Source organism: Alligator mississippiensis, chromosome 1, assembly GCF_030867095.1.
Source record: "Alligator mississippiensis isolate rAllMis1 chromosome 1, rAllMis1, whole genome shotgun sequence".
Lineage (NCBI taxonomy): Eukaryota > Metazoa > Chordata > Crocodylia > Alligatoridae > Alligator > Alligator mississippiensis.
This window is the reverse complement of record NC_081824.1, coordinates 441921723-441938050: the sequence shown is the minus strand read 5'-3', so window position 1 is coordinate 441938050 and position 16328 is coordinate 441921723. Positions and strand designations below refer to the sequence as shown.

Sequence of the window (16328 nt, the reverse complement as noted above, 5' to 3'; positions counted from 1 at the left end):
CTGCTGTGGCTCCCCGCTCCGCCACCACTGCCACGGCTCTGCGTGCTGCCGCATCTCCACACACTGCCGCAGCCCCACCGCCGCCGTGGCTCCACGCTCCGCCACTGCGGCTCTGTGCTCCACAGCGTCAGCAGTGGTGGTGCCGCCGCAGGCCAGATAAAATGGCTTGGCAGGCCGCATGGCGGCCCGCAGGCCATATGTTGGACAAGCCTGAGCTAGGGCGTTGAGACACCCATCTTAAACTCAAATTGTCTATTTCCTTCCACTGATACTGAGACATCTGTTTGTCCTAGCTTGCAGTGATGCTTGTTTAGAATCTTCTTTCTTCACCCACACCAAGGTTTTATCTGTTGCTTCTTCCACTTCTTGCTTTTAGTTAATCCAAAATGCTACTGCTGTCTCCTTCTTGAAGTGCATGTTGTTTCCTGTTATCCTTCTCTCTAAATATTTTCCCTGGCTTGGTTTCCTGTATTTTTTCTCATCAAACTTTTAATGTTGTTTTTCAAGGCATTGCATAATTTTGTTTAATCTCTGATCTTATTTTTTTTCCTCTTGCAGTTGCTCATTATTTTCTGGTGTTTTGCAAATTTGGCCTCCTGTTCTCTATGGGTTGCTCCCTATACCAATAAAAATCATTTGACTTCTAAATTCTTCTTGAAAAACCACTTCTATAAATTCTTTCTTCTGCAAACTCTTGTTCTGTATCTTGCTGATCTCTCGCAACCATTTGAGAGGAAAGAACAAGCCAAATCATTTGTAAATTAATGTAAAAGATTAAAGTTCTGTATTATTTCAAACAAACTTTCAATTTTAGAGCCAATAGTGAAGAAAATATAGGCTGTAGACGAACAAGCATGTGCCTGTTACGGCATCTTAAAACAGTTAATCCCGGTATGAAAAACCCCCCCGTGCTGAAAAAAGTGGCACAGGGTGCACTCCTGGAGCATACCCTGAAGCAAGCGGAGGCTGGGTCTTCCAAAGAGATGCTCTAGCACCCAGCTAGAGTGTCTCTATGCCTACCAGGTGCCCCTGCTGCTCTAGCATGCTGCCTCAGTATGATGGAGCAAATAGAAGTGGGGCAAGGCTGGCAGCAGGTATGTGGGAGTGGGAGGGGACTGTGGGGGTGGTGGGACTATGTGGGGATGGGGCAGGACTGTGTGGGAGGGGTGGGTTCCCTGTCGTCCCCTGCCCTGCATGGCGCACAGCCTTCCCCACAACAGCAGCAGGCCATCGGGGTGCTCATGGCCTGCTGCTGGCAGAGACCCCCGGTGGTGTGTGGCGCCACCTAAGATGCAGGGGTTCCATGTGGTATGAGGCATTGGCCCAGCCCACTGCTGCTCACCTTCAAACAGAACTAGGCCAGTTCTTGCTGTCATCTTGGGCTCCCGGCACGGCAGGCAAGAGCCACGCACCATCAGGTCGGGCTGCTTTTGCCTCTGTGGAGCTGGCCCGGTGCGCAGGGCACAGGGTGCCAGCCCGGCCAGATGGCATGTGGCTCCTGTCTTCCATGACAGCAAGAGCTGGCCTGGTCCTGACTGAAGGCCTGCACCAGTGGTTTGGGCCAGTGCCATGGGCCACATGGAACCCCCGGGTCTCAGGCGGCACCACATGCTGTTGGGGGGCTCTGCTAGCAGCAGACCATGAGCACCCTGACAGCCCACTGCTGGCTGCTGCTGCGGGGGGTGGGGGCTGTGCGCCGTGCAGGGGGATGGGTGGAGGGACCCACCACTCCCGCACAGTCCCCCCCAACTCCGCAGTCCCCATCCCCACACAGTCTCCTGACACCCACAAACCCCCTAATCCATCCACAAACCCCCCATCCACACACCTACCCATAAACCCCATAATCCACCCACAAACCCCACACTTCCCAAACCCCGCAAAAGCCCCCCACCCCGCACAATCCTCACGCCCACAAACCCTACACCCACCTACCCCTCAAACCCCCCATGCACACCCCTCCATAAGCCCCACACTCAAGCCTCCAACCCTTCCCCCCTTGCAAACTCCACATCCCTCCCACAAATCTGACATCCTGCATGCCCAGCCACCAAACAGGATGGGACCTGCTGGTGAGACCTGCAACTGTAGGGGAAACTGCCACACTGTAGCCCTGCCCCATACCCACACCAGTGGTGGGACATGAGGCCCCAGCCTAGTGGGGCTCCTGGTTCCAGGAACCACTTGGGGGGGGAACGATGGGCTCAGAGGAAGGGTAGAGGTGGCAGCAGGGGTGTGTGTGAGAGAGAGAGAAAGAGATGGGGGTCAGGGATGGGGAAGTGCTGTCTTGGTAGGAGAAGCTGCCAGCGCTGGGTTAGGGTCTCCCTACCCCTCAAAGCAGCCTGTGTAGGGGGAGGCCAGCCTGGAAGAGGAGGGGCTTACCCAGTCCAGTCCCTATGCCCCAGTCACGAGCATTGTAGGAACAGCATGGGATCACTGGGGCCTCGGCACAGGCACAGGGAGCAACACAGTAAGGTCTGGCACTGCTCAGAGCCACAAAGAACCAGGTGGGAAGGTGGGACAGCTGCAGCTGGACTCATGCCCTGGTGCTGGGACAGAGCTACTGCTGGGAGGGAGCTAGTAGGGAGCAGGCAGGGGCTGCGGGTCAGGAGTGAGGGGTACTGGCAGGGCTATGGTTTGGGAGCAAAGGGCAAGGGCATGGTCAGGGCACTGGCACCCCAGTGCTGCTTAGTGCCCCACATCCTGGTGAGCAAAGGGGGCAGGAGCAGCTCTGATTCTTCTATGGTAAAGAAACCAAAAGCAAATGCCAGCATGTATAGATATTTAGAATTCATTTTATTATGATAATAGAATCATGGAACATTAGGGTTGGAAGGGACCTTATGAGGTTATCTAGTTCAGCCCCCTGCTTGAAGAGGCACTGGTAGGCTTCCAAATTGCTAGAGAAATTGTTAATAAGAACACCGTAATAAAAGCAATAAATCTTAGAAAATTAGGGTTGGAAGAGACCTCAGGAAGTCATCTGCCAACTCCTTGCTCAAAGCAGGACTGCCCCAACTGTAACCAAGGCTTTGTTTATCTGGGTCCTAAAATCCTCCAAGGATGGAGATTCCACAACCTCTGTTGGCAGCATGTACCAATACTTTACTACCCTTCTAATGAGAGAGTTTTTCCAAATATCTTAACTCAGCTTCCCTTGCTGCAACTCGAGACCATTGCTCTATGTAAATTTTGAGCCTAGGAGGGCCACTCTTGTCTGGCAGTAGTCCAGGGGCCCACACCCAGCTTTGAACTCCAGTCATTCCGGTTGTTCATTCAGCACACGGGGCCCTAGGCCACAGAACATACTCTCTGTTTGATTTAGATAGCACATGTTTGCTTTTATAATATAAAATATTTGTACAAAAGAGCTCCAGAAAAGCCTGGGTAATACCTACAGTGGCAGTTCCTTTAAAGACTTTCTCCCCACCAGTCCTTAAGGCATCTAGCTAACAAACTTTGAGTTCCAACACTACTGCACTCAAAGTTCATTGTATTATAAAAGTATATGCTACGCCTTTTGACCATCCATCACTTACCATTTAAGCATACGTACACTTTCTTTCTTGCCTCCACTAAGCTTTTGAAATTGGAACCTATTAAGAAAGGTTACAAATGAGCTAGAAAATTACTTAAAAACAAACAAAACTATTTTACATAGGAAAGTTCTCTTCTTTGACATTGGCAGAAAAGGTTCTTTGGGTAGATGCTTGACATATTTTATTAGACCACAAAATAGTTGGAAAATTTGTTCTTTGCAAGCTTTCGAGCACAAGCACCCTTCTTCAGGCATAGGGAGAGTTTGCTCTTTGACACTGTCACCTAAGACTGACTCTACATAGATTCTTTTACAAGATTACATTACTGATTTGCAAAGTAATTGCTTACTTCTTGTCTACTCCATAGCCCATTAGACTTTGTTTTCTTAGGAAACAGTCATTTTCAAAGTCCAGTTCTGTTGGGACTTCTGTCACTTTCAACTTTTAAATCAAAGTCTTGTGGATCAATATAAACAATTATGGACCTGATTTTGATGAGTTTTGACAGGGTAGAGGAAAACACACCATTCAAAACATACCATATTTCTTCCTTTCTGAGAGCCATGCAAAGCCCCTGTGCTGGGAGTTATCCATTGGCGACATGTAGGGAGTGCGTGCAGGTGCATGTGCATCCCCTGAGATTGGTGGTGCACCCCGAGAAAAGTGCCGCTGATGCTGCTGGCAGCGCCTGCGGGCGGTAATCACTTGCCACCCCACCCCTCCTCGCTGCCAATGCTGCCAGCGGCGTCTGCAGGTGGTCACCTGTGGGAGCTCCCCACTTGACCTGCCCCTGCCACCAACACTGCTGCAGCTGCCCCGGGAGCTCCCTGCTTGCCGCCACCACCCCTCCCCACCACTGCCACCACCGGCTCCGGGCAGTTGCTGTGTCCCTCCCGGCCTCTGGGGGCACACATTGTTCATGGAGCTATCTATATATTTATGATCATAGAATCATAGAAAATGAGGGTTTGAAGGGACCTCAGGAGATCATCCAATCCAAGTCCCTGCTCAAAGCAGGACCATTCCCAACTACATCATTCCAGCCAGGGCTGTCAGGCCAGGCCTTAAAAACCTCCAGGGATGGAGATTCCACCACCTCTCTGGGTAACCTATTTTAGTGCTTCACCACCACCCTAGCCAGAAAGTTTTTCCTAATATCCAACCTAAACTTCCCTTGCTGCAACTTGAGACCATTGCTCCTTGTTCTGTCATCTGCCACCACTGAGACCAGTCTAGCTCCATTCTCTTTGGAACCACTGTTCAGATAGTAGAAGACTGCTATCAAATCTTCCCTCAGTCTTCTCTTCTACAGATTAAATAAGCCCAGTTCCCACACACAGCCTCTCCTCAGAAGTTATGTGCCCTAGCCCCCTCACCATTTTTGTTGCCCTCTGCCAACTTGTCCACTTCCTTTCTGTAGTGGAGGCCCCAAAACTGGGCACGGTACTCCAGATGTGGCCTCACCAGTGCAGAATAGAGGGGAATAATTACTTCCCTTGATCTGCTGGCAATACTCCTACTCATAAAGCCCAGTATGCTATTAGCCTTCTTGGCACCAGGGACACACTGCTGACTTATATCCAGCTTACTGTCCACTGTAACCCCCAGATCCTTTTCTGCAGAGCTGCTGCTTAGCCAATTGGTCTCAAGCTTGTAGCAATGCATGGGATTGTTCTGTCCTAAGTACAGGACTTATCCTTGTTGAACCTCATGAGTTTTCTTTTGGCCCAATCTGCCAATTTGTCTAGGTCAAATGCTAGCCTTAGGCTAGCCCTAGGCTAAGTCGAATCCTAGCCCTATGCTCCAGTATATCTACTACACCCCCCAGCTTGGTGTAATCCATGAAATTGCTAAGGGTGCACTCCATCCCATCTTCCAGATCGTTAATAATGATATTGAACAAAACCAGCCCCAGGACTGACCCCTGGAGCACTCAACTAGACATTGAGCCATTGATTATTAGCTATTGAGTCTGGCGATCCAGCCAGCTTTCTCCCCACCTTACTAATGAATAAGGTGGATAATGAGCTTATTATGAGTGACTAATGAGTTATTATGACACAGTTCTGGGTTGGTTTAGTACAAGACTTTTGCATAATACATAAACTAAATGCTTTTTACTTATTTTTAATGTAAGAGAACATTAAAAATAACTCTTGATATATTTATGTTTGTTAATTAAAACCCAGCTAAAACATATCTTGCCATAAAACTATGAGATTATGCTATCCTAATTTGTTTGTATGTAGCATGTCCAAATTTGAGTTTTTCCATCTTCATTTGGGAGATGGATTTTACTTCAAAATGGTAGCAGTTACAGTGTCTTCATGTGGCAGGACACTGTTTGTGCCTGCCACTTTAAGACTTGGGGACAAGCAGCCAGCAGGTACTTAATTGCGGTGGCCATTTTAGAGCTCTAGCTGCCCATATAAACAGGGCATTTTGCTGCTGGCTGGAGGCACAGCAACATTACTGGGCTGCAAGCCTTCATGGAACACTCTGGAGGTAAGGGAGGAGCTGTAGGGGATGGTCAGGAGGCTCCTGATCCACGGCATGACATAAAACTGCACCCTGCCGGGAGTGGGTGACCTAATGGGGCTCTCAGTGGTACAGGAGCCACCAGGAAATGCCAGACCAGTTACCACCCCCTGAAAAGCGGGTCAGGGCACCATAACCTCAGCTCTCACAACTGGGTGGGTTACCCTCTTGTAGGGTCTGGAAGGTGGACCCCAGCGAGAGAGTCAGGCCATAGACTCAGAAACCTGTCTCGAAATCCCCCGACTGGTCAATGCTGGGGCCAGAACTAGAAGGGTCGAAGGGCCAAGGGCCCACCGCATGGGATGCCCAGAGCTGAGGGCCTGGGGTTCTGACTGACCTGGAGGTGAGGCCAGGGCCAGTGTAGCCAAAGGTCCCAGGGGGACCATACCCATAAGGGGGAGCAGCTCAGGAAGCTATGCAGCCTAGAATAAAGGCAGAGTAGGCCGACTAAGTGGAAGGATCCAGGTGGGGTTCAAATAGTAGGATTCTGGGGCCCAGAGTAGGGCCAGTGATGTTGACAACAGAGGATGCCATCTGCGAGGCATGGGCTGCAGTGTAGGGGAGGTATGGAGCCACAGATAGTGCCCCCTGGATCAGGGCAAGAAATGGGCAGCCTCCCGCTTATTAAGATCATTAATTAATTAACATCAAGGCGTGCCGGGCAGTTGGCCCAGAACAGCTGGGTGGACCAAAGGTAAATTGGCCCTGAGAAGGCCCCCTGTTACACTTCACTGTACCCGCCTCCGCTCTAGCAGGTGCTCCCGCGCCGCCCTTGCCCGGTCCCTAGATTTTATGAACCCCAGGCTTACAGATGGGCCCCGAAGGCTACCTCTGTTGAGGTCGGGAGGACCCCTGAACTCTCCTGCCACGACTTTGAATGTAATCTCAGTGGGGGTCCTCCCTTGGGGTAGCCACCAGAGTTGGCGCGGTCCCTAGCGGGTGGTCTTGGGGCTCCGTCCTCCCCTACACCCCAGCCACTCACCACCTGTGGTTCTGTCCTGTTTTGGCCTCACTGCTGTCCTCGGCCCGCCGCTGTCTCACCTCCGACCTGCCCGCTTACGTACAGGTCTCCGGCTCACTATGGCGTCTGCCGGGGTCGCTGCCTCAGACCTTCTCCCTCGGCTCCTCCCTGAATCTTGCCGCTCTTCCCGGCCCTGGTCCTCCTACTCCCGAAGTAGCCGGTTACTCCACCAGCCTTGCCGCCCAGGACGCCTCTGGTTCCTTCCCGGTACTACTGTTCCAGCTGCCGCCGGTTCCTTCACCGGCACCACTACATGTGGCGCAGCCAGTTCCTTCACTGGCTCTGCCGCTACAAATGCCGCCGGCTCCTTTACTAGCTCGGCAGCGTTCCCTGCCGTCAATTTCCTCTGGGGGCTTCAGTGCCCTAGACGCCGCCAGCTCCTTCACTGGCTCTATGGCGTGCACCGTCGTCAATTTCACTGCTGGCGTTGTAGCCGGCTCCGCAATCAAGCCTGCTGCCGGTTGTGTTGCCGGCTTCCTCGGAGCCTGCCCTGGCTCTGCCCCTCGCTCTCGGAACGGCCGAGAGCGGCGGTTGCTCTCCTCCACGCTGGGATTCCCTCTCGGGGTCTCCCCTCAGCAACCGCCCCACAGTCCCGGCGGGGCTGCTCCTTATTCCTTCCAGGATGCGTCCTCCGCCCCCGCTGCTCAGCCACAGCTGGATAAAGGCCCGGCTGATTGCCTGCACCGGCGTCTTTGGTGTGCACGCCTCCCCCGGCTCTTCCGGACCCACGGGAGGTAAGTAAGCCTCCTTGCTGCCCCAGGGTTTCTTTGGCGTCCCAGCTCCCCTGGGACATTCACCTTGTTATGTTTCTGGAAAATTCACACTTCTTCCTCCTCCTTTTCCTCTTTTCCCGCTTTGTTTCTTGATACACACTACATTTACCGGAGAGCTTGTGGTTGCTGTCTTGGGTACAGAAACTAATACAACGTTCTGGGGATAATAAAATAGTTTGAAATAAGATAAGAAGCAGTGAAGAGGATTCACGTTCATAAAAAGAAATAGGTTAAAATAGCTATTTCTAAAATATGGAAGTTTCATAATTTAGCAAATAACAATTTGAAGAATATATGCAGTCTGGTACAGTATGCTCATGCAAATATTCTTTCTACAAAGGTAAGAGGGTTTTTTTCTAAAGCTCATAGTAAAAATTAACAGTTACAGCACTTACACTTATTTTTCACATTAATGTGTCAGAGATGGCAAAGGTAAAATTTTAGATCCTCTTAATTCAATAACAAACATTTCAGCAGACTCACTCTTTCATTCTAGGAATTTAACTGAGGGTAAAAACAGACTTCTGGGACAAAGTCCTTTATCCTGGAACCCTACAGTAGTAGATGCCCATTGTCCACTTTAAGTACTTGCAATGTATCCAAAATAATAGGGGCATGTGAAGCTTCGGTCCGTGATTTGATTCGGAGAAGATTTGGCCCAATTCAGAGGCCAAATCACTGAATCCAAATTGAATCGAGAGAAGAAAAAAACCCTCCAAATCGATTCAGAAAAGATTTGGGGATTTGGAAGGCAGTCTTACAGGGGAACAGAAACTGAGAAGAGGAAGGGGGAGCAGGTGGAGGAAAGACTGACCTGTCTAGCTGGCCAGTGACTTTGATCTTTGCCTGAGTCCCTTTCCAATCACAGTGCTCTGGGGGAGGGATGTAGAAACAGCATATAAGCCTCTGTCTGCAGGCTTTCTGTGCCTTTTGTGAACTGTTTCTGCCTGAGCAACAGCATCTGAAAGGTACTGGACTGGCTTGGCTTCCTACCTAGTCAGTCTCTTGCTACTTTTTGGTCTTCGAAAAGATTGGTTATAGCTTACTAACTAGAATCCCTCTACTTATCCCTATCCAATCCATTTCTTTCAATTTATATTTGTTCTTGTGCTTTTTTCCCCAACACTTTTTAAAAAGAAAGCTGTGTTTTCCCTGGCAGTGTGATCCATCACTGTGCAGGGAAGCACATACATTACACACAATCATACACATACATCATAAAAGAAGAAGTCAGATATTATTACAACACAAAAGAAGTCAGACATTCATAGAAGAAGAAGAGTTTATATAGTTATTAATATTATTAGTTATAGTTATATACAAACTAAAGACAACACAGAAGAAGTCGATAAGGATTCAGATTAACACAACACAGAAGTCAGACAGTCACAGAAGAAGAGATTATTTCAGTTACACAACAGTAAACATAACACAGAAGTCAGATTAACATAACACAAGTCAGAGAGTCATAGAAGAAGCAGAAGAAGAAATATTATTTTAGTTGCACATACAACAGTAAACACAACATAGAAGAAGTCAAACACTGTCATACATCAGAGAAGAAGATGACATATATTATTAGTTAGGTACACACACAGACACATTTTCCAGCACAGGAAAGATTACCATGAAGCGTGCTGGAAAGGCAGGTGGCAGGTTTTCTGGCAGGGGAGGGAGAGGGGCTAGAGGGGGTAAGAGGAGAGCTAGAGCTGCAAGTTCCACCCCCTCTCCCCAAACATGGACACATCCTCTTTCCTGGCAGCCATGAGTGTTCTGCTGCCAGTGGAAGCAAGGAGGTGGGAGCAGTACCTGTCCCTGCATCTGCACCTGCACCACCTCCCCTAACTCCAGAAATAGGCACCAGCAGCAGAATGATAGTCTCCTCCACCCCAATTTCATCTCCCAGCATAAGCCTCCCACTGCCAGAGGAGGAGCTGGATCTGGAACCAGGCAACCTGAGCACCCTAGCTAAAGAAATTCTGGGGACTCAGGGAGAATCTGAGTTTGTGCTCCACACCTTTGAAGTTCCCCTAGACCCAGGTCTCCTTGTCAAGAAGGCACCTCAGAGGAGGTTGTGGAGGCAAGTGGCTCAGCTGAGTCAGCTCCTCCTGTTGTTCTGCCTCTGCCTACTGAGGGTGGGGATAAGGCAGGATTCCTACCCTCAACCCAGAAGCATATTTTGGGATTATTTTGAGGTGGCAGATGATCCCAAGTATGCTATCTGCCAGCACTGCCAAAGACAGATCAGCTGGGGCAAGGAGGTGAAACACTTCACCACCACGGCGATGCTGCTGCGTCTGAGGAGGCAGCACCCCCTTGCCCTTCTTTCTTCTCAGCCTCGCACCAATAGGAGCGTGCCCAAAAGGAAGTCACCTGCTTGCTCCAAAGCCCCCATCCTCCCTAAGCAGATGCAGGCCACCCTGGAGCGGTGGGGGAAACCTGCAGACAAAGTGGGGCACTTTGCAAGGGCGAGCGAGGTCACCCATAGCACTGGGGAGATGCTCTGGATGGCCAGCCCTTTTCCTTAGCTGAGCGGCCAGGGTTCAGGCAGCTCATGGCATCCTACCAAGTGCCCGCATGCACCACCTTTAGTAGGACAGTGGTGCCCTCCCTGTATGAGGCATGCAGGGAGTACTTGAGGGAGGAACTGCTCAAGGCAGGACTGCAGGTAGCCTTGCACTTCACCTCCAATATCTGGAGCAGCCGGGATGGAGATCATGCCTACATCTGCTGCACAGGGCACTGGTGTGATCAGTCAGGCCGTCGGTCGGCTCTCCTTCAAGCTGAGGTGATGGATGAGTCCCACACAGCAAGGGAGATCATGGTGGCCATGAACCACATGGGCAGGGTGAGCTCACCAATGGGTTCATGGTCACTGACAACAGGGCCAGTATGGTGAAGGCAGTCCATGATGCTAACTTTGTTGGCATCCGCTGTGTGGCACACAAGCTGCACCTCATAGTCAGGGATGCCTTGGATGGGGATAGGGCTGTCGGTAATGGTGCCGTCACTACCATCCAGCTGATTTCAAAAGGTAGGAAGGTGGCGGGCTACTTCCACCACAGCATCAAGGAGGACAAGATGCTGTGGGAGAAACAGGCAGAGCTGAGCATCCCGCAGCACAAAATCATGCAGGATGTGGAGACTTGGTGGAACTCCACATACCTGATGCTGGAAAGGCTGGTGGAGCAACAAGCCATCCACGAGATGGCCTTGTTTGGGGAGATTGGGATCAGTGGTCCCCTTAACAGAGCTGAGTAGGATACCTTCAGCACTGGCAATGCCCTCCGTAGCCAGGTGACCCCATAGTGAGGGAACTTGAGAACCAAATGGAGGTCCAGGGGATCAGTGTTCCTGGCTTGGGGCAAGCCGTTGTCAACAGACATGCAGGCACTGGTAAGGCGGCTGAAGGAGGGCTGGATCCCTTGTGGTCCAGTACGGTCCACATGCTGGCAGGCATGTGCTACCCAAGGGTAAAGGGGAGCGTGTGCACTGGCAGCACCAAAACCCTCAATCACTGGACACAGGTGCTGGTCAACAGAGTCAGGGAGGCAGAAGGGCGGAGGCAAGGGGATGTGGAAGAGGGGGATCCACTTTCCCATGCCAGTACTCCCAGCACCAGCACCAGCCAGTCTCCTCCATGCCAGCCACTGCCGATGTGGGCCAAGGGCATGGCTTCAATGTTGGGGTCCAGATGCGTCAGACCCCAGCCTCAGGCAGGTAGTACCAAGGCTTCGGTGGCTACCTATCTCACCAAGGACATGGAGCCGCTGGACAGTGACCCCTTGGCCTATTGGGCAAGCCGCAGCCAGATATGGCAGGATCTGGCCATGGTTGCCCAACAACACCTGTCCTGTCCACCGACCAGTGTTCCAAGCGAGAGGGTGTTCAGCATTGCTGGGAATGTTGTCACACCCCACCGCACCTGCTTGGATCCTGGTTTGCTGGAGCAGCTGGTGTTCCTCAAGGTGAACCTCCCACTACTGGGTTTCCCCAAGCTTCACCTGCAGACAGAGTGCGTGCCACCCTCCTCACTCTGTCCTCGCCTATTTCCATTTTATATTTTTAAACCAGTTAATGCCCCACTCTCAGAGCTGGAGGGGGACTTGCTGCATCACCAGCCAGCAAGGGAAGAACATGTCTCTGCTGAGCTTCTGTGCTAGGATGAACTTGGAGGTATGGGCTGGGGCTATGGGGAAGGAGGCAGCCCCAGGTCCTGGGCATGACCACTAAAACTGTACTCTGCCAGGGTCGGGGAGGCCTGGTGGGACTGTTGGTGCTGCAGCAGCCCCAGGAAATGCCAGGACTGAGGATCCCCCTGGTGAAAGTTGGGCAGGAGGTGCCATAATCTCCAGCTACCACATGCATGCACAGTCCTGGCTGGGGAAAGTCCAGACCCGTCACATCTTTGACAGGCCTGAGGCTTGCTGGTTGCATTGGAGTTGTGAGGCTCCAGGTGAGCTCAGCTTAGCTGCCTGAGATGCCAGCTTTTGGGTTGAAAAACCCTTCATCAGGCTGAGGAAGCATCTGCAGGTGGGAGTGGGGGTGCGCTGTGGACTCAATACAGACATTGGATTTATGACATACTACAACCTGCTGGACATCTGACTCTGCCTACATACCCCTCCACTTTTACCTGCGCTGCTACATCCTCTTCCCTCCCCCCCCCCACCCCACCCTAGCCTGTCCCTCACCCCGACACCTCCATTTCCATTTTCTCTGACTGCCTTTCTTGCCTGCATTGCATGCCAGGCTCTTGCTTCTTTACTATTCCTTCCATCCAGGAACAGCATGCACAGGCCAACTGCAGGTACTTTTTCAGCCTGACAGAGGGTTTTTCAAGCTGAAAGCTTGCTAAGATATATTTCTCTAACTATTCAGTTGGTCTACTGAAAGATACTAGATTGACCCAAAGGACCTTGTCTGCCAGTGTCATGTCCTTAGATCAGCAGCCCTAGCACCTGTCCCTGGTCAGCTGACCAGACGGATGCAGGGCCCTGGGCACATCTAAGCCCCAGGCTGGGGCTGGCAGGGAGAATTCTCTGGCAGCTGCTAGAAAAGAAGCTCCTGCAGGAGAGGAAAGAAAGGCTCTGTCACAGCTTGGCTGCCTGAGATGCTGCTGGTGCTAATGTGCTAGTGCTCACTAAGTTATTTTATTACTTGTTGTCATTTAAAGTGGTGGACTGGGCTGAAACTGTAGGGGAGGAGAAGACCTCATTGGGGCACACTACTGTGTCATGTAGAGGCTGCAGTGCCAGTGAGGGCATGCCTTAACACACACACAGTGTCACCCATGTCACGAGTTTTGCTTGTCAGCGGCCTGAGGTGCAGTTTCCCAGAAACCCCTGCACCTATTTCCTTGAAAACTGGCAGGCTCCGTGGCCTCAGCAGGGCCTAGCATGCCTGCAGTTTTCACCCCACTGAGCCTTAACACACATACGTGACATAAGTTTTGCTTGTCAGCAGCTTGAGGTGCAGTTTCCCAGAACCCCTGCACCTATCTCCCTGAAACTTGGCAGTCTTCATGCCCTCAGAAGGGGCGACCATCCCTGCAATTTTTATCTGAATCAGCCAAATAATGACAGTTACAGGTATTTCAGTGATTCCCCATTATAGTCGATGGCCGAATCTCTGAATCAATTCGGGACAAATCTTTGAATTGATTTGGCACCGAATCGATTTGGGACAGCAATCCAAATTGAATCACTGTCCTCCGAATCGGCCGAATCCAAATCCAAATCGAATACTTCCCTATTTGCATAGGCCTACAAGATAACCCTTTTTTTCCTGGGACAATCATGGTTAATTCAGTTTAATAGCTTTTCCCTGGAATGAATAGCAATGTGTGAAAAGAGCTTTGATGCTCTTAGGTTTTGACTCTGAACTGCCTCAAATGCAGTGTCTGTTTTTAACCTGATATGCTTCCACAGCATTAAATATTAGGAACAAATATCCAAGCTCAAGAATGCAACTTCTATCAAGGAAACCAACCAGATATCTCCAAATTTCTAGCGAAGTGAGGAGAGGGAGAATAAACCTTTCCAACAACTCTACTGATAACTTAGAAATTACCTTTTCTTTTTCAGTTTTTAATTTAAAAAAAGCGGACCAAGGAACAGACCCTAGAATGATTTATACATAACGTTATAATGTTTTTAACAGATATCTTACAATTTGAGAGCTGATCTGCTAATCTGTTTTATGTAAGAAAAAAAAACAAAAGTCCATGGAAAACAGACTCGATTATAGTCACTTGAGAATTATTTCACTATCCTACAGATGAAATCTCCAAATCAAAAGGATCCAAATTTCCATGAGTTTAAAGCAGGAATGTCAGACTCACTCTGTGTTTTGAGCCAAATCTGGACTGTGGGGCTCCTAGAAGCTGAATGCTGCATGGGATGGCAGGCACACTGGCGTGAGGCAAGTGGCTACCCAGCCTGTGGCAGCTTGCCATGGTGGAGGTGATTAAGTGGTGGTGGGCCAACCACCCCCTGCTGCTGATGGCCATGTTCATCAGGGCCCTAGATTCTGTGACAGGCCATGCCTATTGTTAATCATGCTACCAAATTTCCTGGCCTACTGGTAGCCCAGCAGGTTGGATCCAGCCTGTGGGCTGTATGTTTGACACCCCTAGTTTACAGATCATAACACTGTCGTTCTTTATTTTAAAAAAAACCCCAACCAACAGTGCAGAAGGTGTGTTAAAATGGGACATGCTACTAGAACTTGTTGTTCTGTGCTATTGTTCTATAGAAAACAGACAGAAGTACCCATGCCTAAAAACCTGAATCCACTGTTCCAGAATATTGAAACCTGTTTCGGAAATAAAACCTTCTTGTCAAGTTCCAAATTCACTGGATCTGTATAATATGGAATTTGCAAGACTCAGGCCACAAACAGGCAATACATTTGTGCTGGAAGAAAAGCCTTTCTCTTGGCACAAAAGGAGGGAGGAGTACAGATGTTCAAGGGATTTCTTGTAGAAGAAAACTGGCTTTATGGAATACCTCCCTTCTCCCAATCTAACTTGAATGGCTTTACACTTCTCTCAGGTGTTGAGGACACCCACTGTCCCACAGTTCTCTCTCCAAGAAGGAGAGGCAAGCACTAACTCCCTGACAACTTGCACCTGGACAGGCTATCAGGGAGCCCTGTGGGGACCCTGCCAGATGTCCTGCCAATCAGCTGAGTGGTGGGATGGGGCAGGGGGCCATTCTTCAGCAGCGAGAACTTTCCTGGAGCCCTGGAAAAGTTCCAGCCCTGGGACAATACTTTGTGCCCCCATCCTGCTAATCAGCTAGCTGGGTTTAACCTGGAGGAGTGCAGAGGTGAGAAGCAGGTTCTCTGGGGACTGGAGCCTACCCAGAGCTCCAGGAGGCGTTCAGCTCCAGGAGAATGCCTGCAAGTCTTATAGCAAACAGATAAAGGAAGCTTAGAAATGTTAAAGGTGCAATAAACAGTTCTCATTTCAGACTTGGAAGAATATCTTGCTTTCAAAAGCTTGTCTAACTTTATTCCAGCTATGCAGGTGGTCCAATAAAAGGTATCACCCTAAGAAATCCTTGCCTCTTGCACAATTCCTGGACCATCACAATTTCATTACTCTAGCACTACTTAAAAAATAAAAGAATTTATAAGCATAAATGAATTAAGGTCCATTCACTACTAGAGTTGTTTTTTGTTCCCTGTAACATGCAATTACTAGTTTTTACTTTGCAATTCTGCCATTCTAAAAGTATAAAAAGTAAATCTTGATTAGCTAAAATATGCTGGTGAAAGCAGGGAAAACATTCCATCAGATATATTCTTTATGTCGGAGCCACTACTGTCTCTCCTTAGTACAATTCTAATTTAGCAGCTGAAACTGAGGTAAAACTAGACCCAAATGACCAGACAGAATGTTTGGTAAATATTTTTTATTTTGTTACTGTGTCTAGTTATGTATAATTTTCTGGTTGTGACAGATGGATCAAGTCCTTGCCAATAAATTCCATTCCATTTACTTGAGCAAGAACACAATGCATAATTTGCAACTATTTCAGACATTACTGTAGTACTTTAATCATGCTGTAAATGTTATTACATTTGGATTATTTTTGCATATTTCAGTGTTCAAAAGCATCCTGAAACAAAGGAAATAAGTGTTACATCTACGGTCTTCAAAGTTGCTGCCTATGTAAGTATTAACTTTCTTGGTGTAGCACTTATCCATGAGAAGTGCAAAGGTATCCAACTTAGAATTGCTGAATATTAGGGTTGGAAGGGACCTCAGGAGGTCATCTAGTCTAAATGCTGAAAGCAGGACCAGCCCCAACTAAATCATCCTGGACTAAGCTTTGTCTAGCTGGGTCTTAAACATTCTCTGTGTAATTGTAGATGATGAAGATGATGAATTGACTAGAAATTTTTTCATATCTTATTATTACCATCAATACAATAATATTTAGATTAGTT

The 16328-nt window shown here is 49.3% G+C and overlaps 1 protein-coding gene across 2 annotated transcripts in view; it reads left to right on the top strand.

Moving 5' to 3' along the window:
* CFAP300 (cilia and flagella associated protein 300) overlaps positions 1 to 16328 on the top strand; it is a 46647-nt gene that overhangs the window by 23350 nt on the left and 6969 nt on the right. For both annotated transcript variants that reach the window (XM_019482027.2, XM_059721089.1), the window contains exon 6: positions 15984 to 16050. In XM_019482027.2, the coding sequence (XP_019337572.1) occupies positions 15984 to 16050 (67 nt within the window). The remainder of the gene's footprint in view (positions 1 to 15983; positions 16051 to 16328) is intronic.